General features: G+C 36.8%; 1 protein-coding gene across 2 annotated transcripts in view; it reads right to left on the bottom strand.

Moving 5' to 3' along the window:
- The window catches only part of STXBP5L (syntaxin binding protein 5L), a 192,654-nt gene extending 174,782 nt beyond the window's left edge, over positions 1-17,872 (bottom strand). For both annotated transcript variants that reach the window (XM_082764227.1, XM_082764228.1), the window contains exons 1-2: positions 17,648-17,872; positions 3,260-3,357 (exon numbers count right to left, since the gene is read on the bottom strand). In XM_082764227.1, the coding sequence (XP_082620353.1) occupies positions 3,260-3,357; positions 17,648-17,839 (290 nt within the window). In that variant the 5' untranslated portion in view covers positions 17,840-17,872. The remainder of the gene's footprint in view (positions 1-3,259; positions 3,358-17,647) is intronic.
- Positions 17,873-18,218: the final 346 nt, after the last annotated feature.

Genomic DNA, 18,218 nt, shown 5'->3' with positions numbered 1-18,218 from the left:
AATACAATTTTCTGTGTTTAGGATGAATGAGAAGGATGACCAGATGATAAAGCAATTGTTTCTAGAGTGGGTGCTTTGCCCTTCACTTGCAGGTTTCGGTACCCCATGTTGGTAACAGGAAGACACTCTTTCATCAGAGATTTGCAGTGCACTCATTCTGGGGATGGAGCATAGCTCTCCTGTGAGGATCCAGCAGACAGCGATGCAGGTAAAAGCTGCATTGTTTTCTGAAGTTCCTTGAGAATCCCACAGAGACTGCTAGGATCACTAGAGCATAGCAACAGCAATTCCCATTGGTATAGAACTATTTCTGTTACATCTAAAGCAGCCTGAAAAGAAATCTAGGAGAAGGCAAATTGACTCTCTTTCCACAATGAATTTTCATTTATCTCTGTACTGTAATGGAAATTTATGAATAATATCCTCTATTTCAGGCCAATTTAGAATAGTCAATTTCAGTAGTGCTGCTGGATCGTTTGAAATGATCACCCGAAGCACTGATGTTAAACCTTTATTCTCAACACTGAAGTACATGCTTCATTTTCTTTGGAAAGAGCTTATCCTTTGAGACTTGTTAACTTGTGACCAGTAGATAGCCCAGTACTTTGTGAGCCTTTTGGATAGACAGGGAAGATATCATGTAATGTATATCATTACATGACTTGCACTGGTCACAGGAAAACTTACTCTATATTGTTGCATGAATACTAAACATAAACTTGCTATGCCTTTGTGTTGCCCAGCACAACAGAGTTTGATCCAATCTGTGCCTTTTTATTGCTAATGAATAAATAATTAAATGGTTGCATTTCTCTTATGGTAACCAGTTTGTCCTTTTACGGTGTCCACAATACTGGTTAGAAGCACCAGCTTTGCCACCAGAAAATGATGAATTTGTGGAACAAATTCTTTCATTCTGTTATGTAACACATTCATTGCAGAATGAAATTGTTGCTCTATTAAAAACTACTTTTACAGGATACTGTGGAAACAGAGAACCATAAAAATCTATACTGTTTTTAGCTTACTTTAAGAAAATCCATTAAAAATTGTATTTTCTTAAGTAATACTAAAATTTTACATCTTGGCTTGAGTCTTATTGCCTGACTTCAACAATTACAAATGGCTGCAACACGATTGGCTTAAATGAGTCTTGTTCAGTGTGTGGTCCCAGGCCCTGTTTCACTGATCACTGTTCATTACTGTGTACAAAGACAAAGTTATTAGTCTACGATGAGGCTTTTATATAATATGTTCTGTGAACCTTTGAGAGCCAAGTTGAGAAGCCTCAGTTAAAATGAATAAATAAGTAATTCTTTTTATGGCACACGCTGTCTTCAAAGCATAGCTCCCGTCGACTCTGTGCTCAATTAAGCAAACAAGGCTCTGTGTGCCAAAGCTGAGAGGCATTTATGTTATGAGATGACATATCACTCAAAAAATCGTATTATCTGATAATTTTGATGCCTTTGTTTGATTCAGGTCCTAGAAATTTTTCCCAGAAATGAAGTAGGCTTTCACTAGCAAAGCCAGAGAAGAGATATTAAAGGAGAAGGAACTTTGAAAAACAATTCTTCTCCCTTCTTCCTCTGACCCTTCACTAATCCATTTCCATAGATGATCTATCTAGAGTTTTATACAAAGTGAGGGATACAGCCTATATTCTGCTGTGTGTTCCATTCCCATGGCAAGTGACATGCAGGTTTAACTTACTTCTGCATGAAAATGTATTAATTCAGGCTCTGCACCTGCATTTTTCTTGAGGGTTTTTCATAGGTATAGGATGCTTAGCCAGTAGCAGCTCTGCTCCTACACAAGCCAGGGTGCTGAGATGGAAAGAAGTGGTGGGCTTGGGAGTCAATCTCTGTAAGGTCTTCTTCCTACAGTACCTACATTACCTATGAAATTCCCAGTCTCCCCACTCACAGAAGACATCACATCTATCAATCTTCCAGAAGAAAAGCTCCAGCTTTCTAACCTTTCATAACTCCCTAAAGAAGAAAACATGACTATTAGACTTGCACTTTCCCAGAAATGCACACATTCAAGGGGATTTTCTGTTTTGTAATTATGTTGAATTGAATATATTCCATCTACTTCATCCAGATACATACAAAGAGTAGAATCACTGAGGCACAGCTTATTGCATAACTGGTTCTGTTGAGTCTTACGGAAAGAAAATGAGGCTTATGTAAACACAACCATTCAGAAAAAGAGCACCCAAAAACGGAGGAAATTAAAGTTTCAGTCATGTTACATGAGGCACAGATTGGTTCTCCAGGAGGAATTTTTTTTTTTTTTTTAGATTGTCACCTGTCTTTGATTGGTATTTTATATAGCATTGTCCCCTACTTTCAACCCTGGAATTTATTTATCTACAAGAGGTTGTACAAAGTATTGGCTTATTACTTCTGTATCCTGTAACTTTTAAACCTTCCTGTAATATTCTTTCCTCTCTTTTTTCTTACTTCATATGTAGTTTTACCAGATTGGAATACATTTGAACCAAGAGAAATTAAAAAAAAATATTCAGAGAAACATTTTGAAATACATCACATTTCAATATTCTCCTCCTATTTTTCGATAACCGAAGTTGTTCAAATTTTCAGTACATTTATATCCAATTTATTCTGTGTAGACATCCAACTTAAACTTCCTGCAGTATAAAAATACCTGCAAGGTTCTGGCACTAATGTACCTTTGTAATTAATGAAGAGAAACAGACACTTTTAAACTGTTTCATCCAACTTACTTGAAGCATCTCCTCCTGGAAGAAATGAATCATGCCCTAAAAATCACCGATTTCACACCATTCAATTAGGAGAATCTAAACAGTATCTCATACATTGATATCTACAGTGTCTCCAGTTGGCTAACTGTATTGCAGTAGTGAATTTATTTATTGCTAGGACAACATTTACACCTTGCTTATCACCACATTGTAGTTTACCTTTACACACTGAAAAATCTCTACTTTTACTTGCTGAAAACAAAAAATAATTCTGCTTTATGTTAACCGGTATTTGCCAAAACAATACACCAGAAACTCATTCAAAATTTTTCCTTTGGATGCTTTCAGAAACTAACGGTAATTCCTCAACAGCACATCGTTTTCCAGTCCATATAGCAAAGCAAAATGAGATGTAACATAGCATCATAAATTGCAACCTTACCTGAGTGCTTGCAGATGTAAAGATGATTCACATCACTGCATTACAAATACATAGAAATCATATAAATTATGAATATGAAAGGATACATTCGTATTGCTCCTGTTCTTGTTCCAATTGCCAGAATTTTCTGAACTGGGTCAAAAGCTAAGGCAGTGGGTAGATAAGGAAAACCATGGCGAACCGTCTGAAACAGAACAAATGAAAAAAGTGAATGAAATGTAACCACAAATAACAAAATAAAAGCATGTATGTTTTATTTTACATGTACAGGAGGATAATCTACATTTTGCTTTATGTTGTATTATTTGCAATATATTTTAATACTGTTCTGGAAATGTATCATTATTTTGAATACAGAGGTGAATTTCACTCATGCCAATTTCTAGACGTGCTCTTTACTCAGATATTTTATATGTTTTTACTGTAACAAAGTAGATTGCAAAGCATATGCCAATGTACAACTGGTATATATTCCTTATATAGTATAGTGAAAGACAACCTCAATATGCAAGGCAGCTGTAACTGTAGATTAAAAAAAAGACATGTGATATGCTTTTAAAACACTGCAACAAACAACCTCAGCCTCACCAGAACAGCCACAGTGGACAGAAATGGAACGTGTCCAGGGGAAGAAATCCAATAAACCAATAAACTGAATTGAGTCGATGAGGCAAAAATCCTTAATATCAATTTTAAAAACAAAGACAACAGAGAAGATGTTCTCAAAATGAACAACTGAGCCACTCAACCTTTCTTAATCTTTATTTACAATACTATGCTTTTAATTCTCATTTTTCAGAGATACCTTGGGGAATAAATGAACTAAGTGTAATGCTATTCATCCTTGAGTTTGAAGACTGCCTGAAATAATATTTTAAGTTATCTTAACCTGGAAGTTATGACCAATACGACTTGCCAGATTGTTCGGAGGAAGAATCTCATGATGGAAAAGTCCAACACAAGAAAAAGACTAAAAATAACTTGACTAAACTATACAAATACAAATAGTACCAAACCAAACAAACAAATTTTAATGGATGTGATTGTTTACGTACAATTGGGTAACAGATATCATTTTTTTTCCATTTTATTTATTTATTTATTAGTATATGGTTAGGATTGGAGAGGAAGTGCTTTGGACTGAATGGAATTTAATATTTTCAGATATTTTATCTTTCTTGAGATTATCTTGTTCATGAACCTTATCAGCTGAAGCATTCAGCAGTCCCTGTGGAACAACTTCTACAAAAGGGATTCCTTAATTGCAGACCTGTTGAGTAAAAGGCAGATGATGATTGCTACAGCTGTCTCACTCAAACTCTGTTTTCTTTCATTCCAGATGGAAACACTTGAACTGATATTCACAAGTAGTTTGGGAACAACCAAATGTATGTTTTTTAGCAAATAAACACTTCCTTAAGAGAAACCTTACTCATCTCGTATCTTAATTATTGCTGATAAGGGATGTCTTTAAAAAAAAATAATTACTAGTTTCTAGACTGCAAAAATCTAAAAGCATATGCTAGCTCAGTAAGCTGTTGAATCATAACTCATTTTATGTTAATGTAGACACTTACCAAAGACTCCACAACTCTGTATCTGGTTTATTTTGTGTTTGTGTGTGCGCGCATACACGTATCTGTATGTATGTGTGTTTAACCTTTTCATCTTCTCAAGGGGCAGAATTACTCAGAATACATAATTTCATATTTGACACATAAGCTGTGACTAGACTTATATACTGTAAAAATGCTTTTACCTCTCATGTCACAAAACCGTCACGAATTACGAACTGTATTTTCCAGTGTGCCTAACTGCATTATTAACTTTCTATTATATTTTAAATGTCTGTACTCTTGCAAATAAATGCTTCCCTAGCAGAAAACAAACAAACAAACAAACACCACCATATTCCACAAAGGATTATTTTTAATTATTATTTTTTTAAATCCTCTCTATAACAAAGTTTGAATTTCTAGCAATTCCAGTCAAAATAAGCCTTTCTGATGCTGAGCTCTCAGTGGAGCTTAGAGTTCTGCTTTTCAGATCTAGGATTGTGAAGATCAAAATTTGTAATTCTTGCTTATGCATTTACATCTTTTTTGTATTTTCAGTATTTCTGCAATCCACATACAGTCAGACTTTTCATTCAGAAATTTCATCTGAGCCTTGTTTTGAGGCAGATCTACTCTCAAGAGGCACAGGAATGTACATATTTTCAGAATCATACCTCAGTAAATATCCCTGAACTCGGGGATTGACTCAAAAGTGTTATTTCTATTTTGCAGCCATTTTTCAAATCTGAGTGTTTATACCTATTCCAGCCTGGAAGTTCTTGTGAAAGCAAAATTCTTCCATTTGTAGTACAAAAATATTTTTGACATCTATTGATCCTCCAAGTAAATTACAATTTTCAAGTAAAATATTTATATTTATTACAACTCCAAATAAAGGACAAAAACAGCTTGGAAGGAGAGCCAAGCTATAATGTACACAGTTAAGATGGAAAACGATGACTTTACACTTGAGATTTTGGCACGAATTAGAGCAGCCTCAGAGGCAATTCTGAAGATCAAGCCTAGAAGAACAGGCATGAGCTGTAGCACTTCAGGCTCCCAGCCTCTTCTCCTTATACTTAGTCCAACAACCCTTCTGTTTCCAAGGGCTGTAGGAAAAATTGACATGAGAAAACAGATTTTTCTGTTACATATTAACGGAACTCGTGTGAACTGTATGTGTAAGAATGAGCAACAATTCTAACACTGCTTCTGGACTTCCTTGCAGCATTTACTAATACAAACGAAGGAGAGGAGAAGGTTACAAAATTAACTTGATCCGAGGGTGACGAAAATGTTCCTACTTCATTTGAGCTGTGTCAGATATGAACGATATTGACCAAAACTAGCAATGGTGAACAGAAAATGCAAAGGAAAGTAGTTGGTTTGTTCCTTTTTTTTTTCTCCCCCCCCCCTTTTTTTTTTCCCCAAAATAAACTATCTCAATAGCAGTCAAAAACAGAAAAAGTACCCTTTTTTCAGAAACGTATCAGTCTGTGTTCTCATGAGCATAGGACCTTAACCATCCTTATCTATCCTAAAAAAGAAGGTGCCAAAATAAGGGAGAGAAAGAGCAGACAGCAGATGGAGCCAGGACTGCTTTTCTCCACATTATCCCGCTTTCTTTTCTGTCTCCTTTTTTTGGCATGCTGTCTCTAGAGGTAGTCTGCACTCCCTAGCACATGAAGTTCGAAGTTTATATGCAATATTTGAAACATTTTATTTGAAACAGAACAATTACAAATGCAGCTATGATTTCAGCATAAATCCGCATTTAGTTCTGTTATGCTATTTTAAATGTGATGAAAATCACATCAAGCAAATACTCTTACAGTGAATTGCACGTATTTATCATTAAAGTAACCTTTATACAACCATTTCACCTAGATGAATACAAGAAATTGATTATTTGGACTTGCCAGTATTCTACCAACGAACATTTTAATATGCTGTACAGAACATAACAACAGTCCCATTCTGTCTAAGATATCACAGTGTTTTTCAGTCTCACTAGTAGTAATACGTAGCATCCAGTGCAATTTTTCACATGGTGTATAATTTGGATTCCATTTAGCTCTTACCCTGCACTAGGAGCCAGGGCATCTAAGCATGTTCACAGGTGGTTCTAACAACTAACTATACATTTTTTTTTAACGATAAAGATACCTATGGATAGTTCTTTTGCCCAGTGTCTCTCCGCACATAAAAGCTAGAAACAGTCATATGGGAAAAATTATCTGCAAAAAGGACTCTAGAGCTACAGACTGATTTCTCCCCCTTGCAAGATGGTAAAATAAAGACTAGGATCATGGAGCACATGTATGAAGATGGTCTGCAGAAGGTAGTGGAGTTTCTACAATGGGAAGTCCTGTCTAACTAGTCTTCTGTAATTCTATGAAGTTGTCAGTATGCGTGCAAATAAAAGGGATGTGGACATATCTGAGTTTTCCAAAAGCCTCCCAATAACATTCCACAGCAATTATCATAGAAACAAAGTTGCCATGGGACTGGAGAAAAGGCTTTTTTATGGACTGAAAGCTGGTTAAAGATCAGGAAACAAAAGATAGGGTTTAATGCATTTTTTCCATGAAGAACACTCAGAAGTGGAGTAGTCCATGGGTTGGCTCTTGGATCAATATTATTCATTATCTTTAATGATCTAGAAAAGGTACTGGACTAAGATCTTCAAGTTCATAGCTGATAGTAAGCTCTTTTGGGTAGTTAAATTCAGTACTTACAGAAACCAGTTCCAGAAAGACCTTATCAAACTGAGTAAGTGGGCAAAAACGTGGTAAGCTAGCTGCAGTATGGATAGATACAGCATGCAGGAAAAAATATATCTTCACTAAGCTTACACAATGCTGAATTTAGAGCTAACATTTACAACTCAGGAAAGTGACTTTGTGGGTGTGGTTGGCATTCCTCTGAAGCCTTTGGTTTAATATGCAGCAGCAACCCAAAACGCTGAATAATGTTGAAGATCTTCAGAAGTAGTATATAGAATATCATGGAGGGCATCATTTTGCTGCTAGATAAAACCTTTGTGAGGCCTTATCTTAAGTATCGTACATGCCTCTGGTCTTCACACCTGAAGAATCAGTGGTGTCAGAAGTGGAACAGGTAAGGCAGCTAATGCTCAAGGCGATGGAGGCAAGCCTTACCAGGAGCAGCTCCAAATGCTGGGACTTCAATTTGGAGAGGAGAAGGCTGTGGGAGGATACGATTGAGATTTACTGAACTGAGACGGTGGATAAGCTGAAAGTGGACCTGTTATTCAGCAAATCCACAGAGCCACAGAAAACAAGCGAAAGATTAGTTTAAAACAGAAAAAGAAAACACTTCCTTACACAACAAGTAATGAACTCCTGAAACTTGTCACCACAGCAGGTTGTGAAGGCAGATAATAGTATCAGCTGGTTCAAAAAGGCATTATTTGGCCCCAAAATAGTAAATCCAAATGCATCTTTCAGACAATTACTTAAACAAACAAAACAAATAGCTAAAATAAAAAATAAATCTTGCGATCTTCACTGAAGTTGCTCTTTTCATTACAAAACCATCTGCAGAAACCTCAGAAATATGACTTTCCACTGCCATTTTCAGTTCTGCAAGCTGGATGTTAAACACTATCAAATCAGAATTGTCCTATTCATGTAGGATTCATATAGATACAAATAGTCAATTTAAGAGGAAAATAAGGCCTTCTGAATTTCAAAAGTATTACCCTCCTGACTGTTTGCTGAAACAGGGTACTACGTCAAAAATGGAAAGTGAATATAATTCAGACAGAAAAATCCACAACTAAATGACATGACATAGATCCCCATATTACATTAGTCGCAATTCACAGCATAGGTGAGGTTGGAAGGGAATTCTGGAGATTGTTCAGTGTACCTTCCCCCCCCCCCCAGTTCAAAGCAGAATGGATTTTAGTATTGTTTGCTCTATTTAAATGAATGTTCAGTGGCAAACCTCCTGACAACTGCACCATCCTGCCACATCTAGCACTGCATAGACTTATAGCATAGAAAGGGTAACTCTGGAATACAATCATCCCAAGGTAGGTATTACCCTTTTTGGAGAAATCCTGATTTCAAGCGAAGACATTTGGTGCAAAATGATTTCATCTCTTCCCTTCTCATTCTTTCTAAAAGGGCTTTCAATTTTAAAAATTGCAAGAGAAATATGCAAAAAGGAAGGAAAATGGAAAATGTAGCGAAGGAATTGCATCCGTTTTTCAGTAAATATCCTTTAAGAGGCTTTCTACTCTTGCTAGTGAAACTATTGGGAAGATATAGGACATCAGCCCTTTATGGAAGAATCTTCTATCAGCTGTAGTGTATCATATATAAATGCCACAGACTTTAATAAAGCTAAATTTGCCTTTGCCTTTAACGTAAAATAACTTGAAAAAAATGTCCACAGATTTCAAAGCTCAATTTGGCCTGCCTGCTTGTGTGAGACTAGCTATTCATTACAAGCATTTACCACATTGCTTACTATTTATTATTAGTTTGTAATTAGTCTTCTCCTACCCTCTTGCTGTATGCATATCATATGTTGTATGTTGAATATAGAATTTAATCTGGAGATACTGGCCAGCATCTCAACTCATGTAAGGTGAAGATACATTCCAAATGGAACGTAGATATTTTGTGGCAGCTTTTTGCCCTCTCTCAGCAATGAAATCCAGCAAATCCTGCACTTGACTATTCCCTCCTGTACTGGCCACAACAGTAGCAAGGGCATAGCTCGCAGACACAAGTGAATACACAATAGCCAAAAATCATAAGAATCACATCTCCATTTTACATAATCACAGTTATCCTGCCTTTGCCTCACTCAGTGAGCAATTAAAAATATATGTAGGGAGAAACGTTGAATGAACCAGGGTTCTTTGGACCTACTACAATTAACTTTTTATCCACAGCTACGATGGAATGGATCTGTAATAAAACTGATGCTGGGCAGGTGTAACTGAAAGCACACACACACACACCCTTAAAGGATACAATAGGTGGAATGGGTTGTGCAAGGTAGAGGTTCAGAGTTCACAATTTATGACTTTGGTGATGTCCAGTGGATAATACAGAACCTTACTCACAGGAACTGTGGCAAAGAACATACACAGAACAGCATCCATCCATCCATCATCCATCCATCCATCCATCCATCCATCCATCCATCCATCCATCCATCCATCCATCCATCCATCCATCCAACCAACGCTTTGTGTACTGTTTAAACCAAATGTGATGGATGACAGGAACAATACACAAGCAGACATTTCAAGAAAATAAGATGCAATAAAGACTAGATTGCCAGACATACAAACATATATAGTATTTCTACAATAGCTGAATTAGGGATGTGACTTCCGATATTTGACTTCACAACATTAGCATTCTTACACATAGGAGATGTTTTTATGAAATATAGGTAACAACGTTTAATTGCTTAGAATCAAATTCTGGAGGAAGGCATGCTACCATATACACCTATATCTGCACAATATCCCACTAAATTCAATAGGGCTACTTGTGAGTACATGCACTCATTAACTCAAACCTCTAAATATTAAGGGTCATTTTTTTTCCAGTACTGAATACAGTATATATTACTGCAATGGAACCATAAAAGTGCACCTCTTCAGACTTTGACCCTAGCTACAGGCAACAGATTGTCTCTACTGTTTTTTTTACTATTCATGGTCTTTGCTGGTGAACTGTTAGAAATGGACACAGCACTGTACAAAGATAACATCTTATTACATTTGAGCATGTTTACCAGCCATCTGTACCTAACAACATCACTTTCTCTTCTTTCCACAGATGCACATTACTTACTCTTCTAATCACACAGTCCTCTAACTTCCCCCTATCATGATTCTAACATACATTGTGACAAATTAATATATCCATATAAGCTGCTTTTATAAACATAGTTTCTTAGTATAGCCAATAAACCAGTGCATTCACATAGCTTTGGGTACATTTGTTCACCTCTCTACTGGTTCCTTTGCTGTTTATAAAGTGACAATACTAACTTTCCACAATGAGAAGCATAACTAGAAGATTCTATCTTAAATTTAGTCCACCTGCACTGAGGACATTGCTTATACATCCAATGTTTTACAAGACAGCTTAATGATTAGAAAACTCCCTGAGATACAAGCAATCCAGATTGAATTTCTTCCACCCTCCTAGAAGAGCCAACATTGCTTTTCCCACTACAGCAGTGAGAAACTTTCTCAGTTGTAGCTGTAGTCTCACTATTATATACAACGTGTCTGGTTCCCACTATCAGGGGATAAGAGTTAAGGGGATAAAAATGATGGGACACAAAGGAGTGGTAACAAGAGAAAACCTGGGTATGGGGATTAACTTTGTGAGAAAAAAAACAAATCCCAGGTATAAGCTCAGTACAGTTATCACAGGATGAGAGACAGCATCACCACACTCAATTGTAGGGGACAGGCCTGTGGGTTGTGAATGTGAAAGCTTTGTCTGCCTCGGTACATCGCATAGGTTTTGACCATTTACAAGGTATCTGAGATTCCCATCACCAGGTCAAGGAAGCAAAATGAGAAGTTCTGTCATGACGGTCAAGTGCCTGTGAAAAATTGACCCCTGAACACCAAGGTTTTCAAGCTGCCCTTAATAAATACTTTCACTGAGAAGGGCCATTCTCTCTTTCTTTTGAGGAAAAAGCGTATGCTGAATTTCAATTCTTCATCCAAGTGTTCCACGTTTCATATTGAGGAATCCTTGTATAAAAAACAACGCTTGAAATGACACACCAAATTACAGTAAAAGAATATTTCTAAAAATGCTAAGTCAACTTTAGAATGCAGAAAAAATAGAACATCAACAAACTAAAATAATCTCTGCAACATGATTTTCCCCCCTCTTACAGGGATTAATTATATTTTTTTGTTAAAGAACTTTTGCCACACTCCATGCATAGTACAGTCTGGGCTGTCCTATGGACAAAACATAGTTATACAATAAGAGATATGAATTAAGCTTTTTATGTGTGGCCATTAATGTTTCCATTTTGTCAATGACGAATTTGTGGTTATGGAGATTCATGAAATTCAGACATTTTAGGTACAATTCAGAGGTCCAGTCTGAAGCCAGAATTTAATCTACAGTCATTTGAGACATGAAGGAAAATCAGCCATTATGACTATATAATGTGGACATATAAATTGTCAGAATGAATAACTAGCCTAAAAGCAAGTCTGTAGATATGCAGGATACTTGCAACAGAATGTTAAGAACAATGAGAGGCATAACTGGAAGACGTAATTGTTATAAAAGTGTATGCTAAAAATACGGATTTAAAGCAGGTCAAGCTGGACACTCAAAACAGTGGAGACTAGACAATCTGGCATTGTGGATCTTCTGTGTCTCAATTCCTAATCTTTACCGCAGAAATAAGGATACCTCCATCTCACAGAAATACTGTGAAGATCAATTCATTAATGTTTATAACGCTTTCAAAACTACTGTGATGAGCACTTCTGCTGAGAAAGCCCGTGGGTAACTTAATATATGGGTATGCTCTGAGTTCTAAGAATGCAAAGAAACATTGAAGTGCTTTCTATTCAGCAAACACTATGTTCTATTAAATAAGACCACAGAAGAAATGTGGGATCATGTGATTAAAAGCTGTATTTGCAAGCAAACATAAGAAAATTGGAATTTTAAAGTGGTTTGTTTTGCGACCTTAAAATTCTTTAAACAGTTTTGAAGTTGTAATTGCATGCGTTGGTCCTGAAAGGTCTGCATTAATACAATTAGAATTCATATTTGATTAACAGTGAGATATAGTAATTCAAGAAGATAGGTATTTTATTTGAATGAAACAAAACAAGAGTATCCAGTTGTACTACTACATCTACTTACATCTTCAAATTTCTTTAAAAAAAGAAGCTTTTAATGTGCTATGTTCTTTATTCCTGATGAACCCTATTTCAAAATAATACAAACATTTAAAAAGAAAAATACATGATGCTCATCACACATCATAAATACTACTGTACTCTGATTACAGAAGTGTCAGTTATGAATCTGTAGTTTTGGATATGAGTAAGGTTTAATACTTAATTTAAAATGGGTTTTCTCTGAAATGTAAATCTTCACACAGATTTCTCTTTGGCCCTTTGTGACCTTCCTAATGATGCAACACAGAAAAAAACAACCAAACAAACAAACAAACTCAAGCTAACTAAAACATTATGGGCAACTTATAGCAAAGAATTTTTTTTATTCTTCATAACCAAACATATAATTCTGCGCTACCGCACAATTGTTCTTAAACTGCCATTTGGAAACCCATCCAAATGAATTTTATTACCACTGAAATGCATCTTCATGTTGCACATACTTTAAAGTAGCTATTTGACTTCTATCAGAGGGGCTAAACATTCATTTTCATAGGTTATCAAAATAAAGTATTACTGTCTCTGAAACCTGGGAACGAAAATTTAAGACCACCTTATAGGAAATCCAGATAATTAAGGTATGTAAATTGGCACTATAAACTGAAGTACCTAAATCAAAATGTTTTTACATAATGTCACTCCATGAAAGAGGAGTTCAGCCAGAACCAGAACAGCTTCTATTATAGCCACGATCCCAAAGGAGAGAAATGCTAGCAGTAAACATAAAAGGGAACGTTGTCTTTGAAATATGCCTGCTGATTGGATGCATCTTGAGGGCCTGTTTTTGTTAAAGATAAGTTGTGAAAGAAAGCCACAATTGTAATCAGCCAAGGGCTGCCATTCAAGTTTCAACGATATTCTAAAACTATTCTGTCTTCTGTGGGTTTTTGCATAAAGATTGGGTGATGTGCATACTGAAACTATGACTGTGCTATCAATATGAATAACACAGCAAAATTCAAAGGGATGTTTATTACATAGCAAGACTACCCAGTGACAACACATTAAGACCACTTTTGGAGAGAAGACAAATGGCATGCTTTAGGGTTTAAAGGTAGCCACAAAAACATCAGAGTCTGTGAAATAATTCAGTGAGAAGTTTACTTCAGGGGTTCTTAAATCTTTTATAGGGTATCTGGCTGCTGCTTACAGTTAGAGAAAACACACTGGCCAAGACTAACTGTAGGTCTAGTAAAATGCAACCCTTACTCTGCTCCTAACAGTGGCCTTGACTTCAAACATTCTTTTCATAAAGTTATTGACATCTTGCACTACAAATTCAACCTTACAATTGTTCTTCAAGATGAGCTCAAGAAGTTGTCTATGGGAGACTTATTTTCACAGAGAATATACACTATACATGTATTTTCAAAAAAAATCTATGCCCTCATTTTTATTCAGTTTTCCCCAAACTGCAGTATCCCCTAAGTATGACCTTATTGCAAAAGGAAGAAAATCACCATTTTCTCCATTTATGTTCTTTCTGCTCAAAGTTATACTCAAATGATTTCCAACATCCTAAATGTTATCTCCCCAACTCCTGTAATACTAGGAGATCTCTACCCACTGCTGTATTTTAATTTCTACACATTATGACCAAACACAGGCTGGCCCAGAAAATCCTTAATAAAAGAGGAAATTAGATCTACCCCCATTATGATTATCACAAACTTTACTAACATATTCTACTGGACATGACGCTCCTATCTCACACATTCAATTCAATTAATTTGAACAATAATCAATATTTTTATGATATCTGCGTGGATACCCCAATCCCAAGAGCAGCCCTAGATATAAAATGACATATACTTCAGCTTCCAGTTGTCATAAAATACAGTTCTGACAAAATTTCACCTTATGTGAATACTTTAAAAAGGATGACACCAGTTCATTAATACAGCTACCAACACATAAATTTATGATGCTTAAAAAAGGCTGCAGTAATTTCATACGTAATAGTTTCAAGAATATTTCATTTATAGTCTTTCAATACAGAAGACTACATTAATGATTCAAATATAAATGGACAAAATAACTCATTGTGAACATCTCACTATAAAATGAAATATTCAGTATACTTCTATTAAGTTCTAATTTTATCTTGAAAAGACACCATGGTAATAAGCATACCAAAAATGTCAAAAATTAGAGACATCTTTCAGGTGTGTTGCTAATAATACCAGGAACGTTACCAATAAAACTTGATGTTTTCTGCTAGAGGAACAGATCTGTATGTTTAGTCAAGAAAAGAAGACCTCTCACAAACTTAAAAAAAAAAAAGGCAATTTAAGTAAAGAATGGAGGGTAAGGCCCTCTAATACTTACGTATGAGTCAGCTTTTATGTTTCATATCTAAATGAAGATTTAATAATCAGCAATGAAGGAAAAAATGGTTTGAGGTGTTACTCAGACTATGAGCCTATCTGACATGATCCTGCAGATCATAACAAACCAAAACTGCTGTTAGCTTTACTCAGTTCTGTGTGCAGCAGATCACAGACCGTGGATCCTTAAATTGCAGCCTGAACTACTTATGTAACTTGACATGAAAAAAAAAAAAAAAGACACCACAAACACAGAAGTTCTATGAATAAAGCTTGGGGAAGGCGAAGCTTTGTTGTACGTATTTTTCATTTAATTCAAATTGACTGAGGTACAAATTATGGCTCAGATCCTCCACCCTGCGCCTGCGCAGAGTCCCACTGCCTTTGGTCCACTTGCTTAGTGCATAATGCAGGACTGGGGCCTGTGGGCTTTTGTTGGTTCACTCAGAGCTGCTTGTAATGGCACGAAGCAGCAATATAGCTCATTAAGTAGAACCTGTTGAATAAGCACACTGCAGTATGTTATGAACACATAATCATGGAATATTTGGGGAAGTTTGCTTTTAGTACACTTCTGTGCCTCGAAAAAAGGAAGCCGGTGTTTTGTATACCATAGAGTGGACTTCTGCAGTACCATGCATTCATAAGCAAGTGCTGCTGCAACCAAAAGCTCTCTTATCCAAATATTTACTTTGTGAAGAACATTTCAACCAGACGGCTGAGTCTTCTAATTGAAAAAGACAGGCGAGTATTGCCTACTTAAATCTTCTAAAAATAATGTATTCCTATACACCTAAGTTCTGACAGACCTACTGGGAAACATAAAACAACTGTTTTCAAGTAATACCAAGCCAAAGACGGGAAATACATAAGGCAAAGAATTAACTGCTTTTGTTTCTGAATCATAATTGTCTATTTTGGCAAATATACCACGCAACATAAAATATATCATACAAAATACAGATCTTCAGCACTATGCAACGAAGAACTGTGTTCACTGTACCATTACTCAGAATTCTAAAAATGTCAGACCTTCTAAAGATATTTTAATGTATCTTGATTATTTGCATTATCTTTTTACTCAAGTGACAAAAATGGGAAATCACTATTCTGAATTTCATAAAATGCTGTATTACTGTGTACATAAACACATGGAGTCGAATTCAACCCTGGTGCAAACAGATATGATTGCAATGGACTGATCACTGGGACTGTTAAACTACAGATTCATTGGACTCAAAAGGCCTGAACCTGCATTGGGTCAGGGTGGCAAAGAACCAAAAACCTCTAAAAATTAGGACGATGTGTAACCTCTTCTGAAGGTCTCTGACTCTTTAAATCATGGGTGCTTATCATTCTTCACCTGAACCCTCCAAGAGTTTTGACACTAGCTGTATTTGAAAACAGAACTGAGTTAAAATCATGACATCTGCGATTATGAAAGCTGTGTTTCACTGGGACAGATCTGCACACAAACAGTTTTACAGGCTTCTCTTGATCGTGCATATTTCTTCCTTCTTCCTCAAACACAAATAGAAATGAAAATGTGCTGGAGTTGACTATAACCCAGATTTCAAATCAGTTGGTATCTGACTAATGAAAGGAAAGTCTGCTTAGCAGGTGAAGTTCGTTTACTTATAATGATGTAAATTGCATTAGTTAAAAATTCTGCTTTTGAAGCCAACAGAACTTCTAGCAAAGTCAACAGAATTAATGTCAAAGTTAAAGATAACAGAATAGGACTAGAGAATAACAATACCACCTCTCTTTCTCCATCTTCATTACGAAAGTATGGTTTAGTATTGCAGGGTTAGTCAAAAATACCAAGTAGCTTGTGCTGTTTTTACTTGTGCACTTAAGAATTATGCTGAAAGCTTTGTTGCAGAAAGCAGACACAAAACATAAAAACCACAGAGATACCTTATGCTTGCAATTCAAAGAAAATTTCCACTGAAGAACCTAACCAATATGTAAGAGCCAATGCTAAACAAATTTGGAAACTTTTAATATTTATGCTGTTCCACTAAGTTTACTGTCATATAATCACAGTCTTCAGTACTGATGCTAAAAAAAACAAAACAAAACACCCTAGATCTACATCCAATCTCTCAGAAATAATTAATATGCTATGTTCAGCAATAACTGCACTGTCTTTTTATTTCTAGCTCGTGCCTTCTTCTTAAAAAAAAAAAAAGGAGAGAAGGGAAAGGAGAGAGGATGGTAACGGAGAGGAGGGGGGTAGATACACACTGTTTCGAATTTCTGATGACTTGTAAACATTATTTGTACTAGCACCAATTGATCTGCTTTTCTGTCCACAATCTTGCTACTAGTTTGGAGCCCAAGAGTGAACTCCAGATTGGCCCCTGGATGCTGAAATCAAGGCTTTACGAATTTCCTGGCTACCCCAACTCTGCAGCAGTCAGAAAACGAACCAAAACCGAACCACAGACAAACAGAGCACGAGAGCTGTCCTCTCATTTCCAAAGTCCTTATACAACCACTGCAGTTCCCGAGTAAAAAGGCTTCTTGGCATCACATTGCTGCCCCCCTCAAAAAAAAAAACAAAACACAGAAACACATACACACAGAGTAGCGTTTATTATTGCCGTAGTAGAGATGAATAAAGGTTACAGCCCTTACCTTACAGATTTGGAAATAATCTGAAGTTAGCGTCTCCTGGACCTCCTCTCGGGGAGTCCCCGCAGCCCCTGCAGTCCCTGCCGGGTGCACGGAGCCGCCGCCAGCCCCGCTGCCACCGCCACCGCCGCCGCTGCCACCGGGCGAGGAGGCGGTCAGACCATCCAAAACTTTGCGGAAATTAAATTTCTTCATTTCGGAAAGATCTGTCAGGAAGATGTGCAGGGGTTGTTGGGGGGGGGGTGGGTGGGGGGGTGGGAGAAAGGCTGCGCCGTACCGGGTCCGGCTACATGTAGCGGGGAAAGTCTGTGGCGGTCCTCCGAGTGAGGCAGCACTTTAGTGCCGACCCGGCGTTAGGTGTAATTGACGGAAAAACGCGAAGGCTTCATTCTGTCGGGCGTGCGAGCTGCTCGGGCAGCCCCCTTCAGAAATAATAATGATAATTAAAAAAATAATAATAAATAAATAAAAATCCTCAAGCAGCACAGCTACGGTTGATGCTCAGAGACGGAGGAGCGATGGAGCAACCGCCACCCGCCTCGCTCCCCAAGCCCCCATCGAGCAGCGGGTTAAA

Source organism: Aythya marila, assembly GCF_965140915.1.
Source record: "Aythya marila genome assembly, chromosome: 1".
Classification (NCBI taxonomy): Eukaryota; Metazoa; Chordata; class Aves; order Anseriformes; family Anatidae; genus Aythya; species Aythya marila.
The sequence above is the reverse complement of the archived record's forward strand: the minus strand, read 5'-3'. Positions and strand labels throughout refer to the sequence as shown.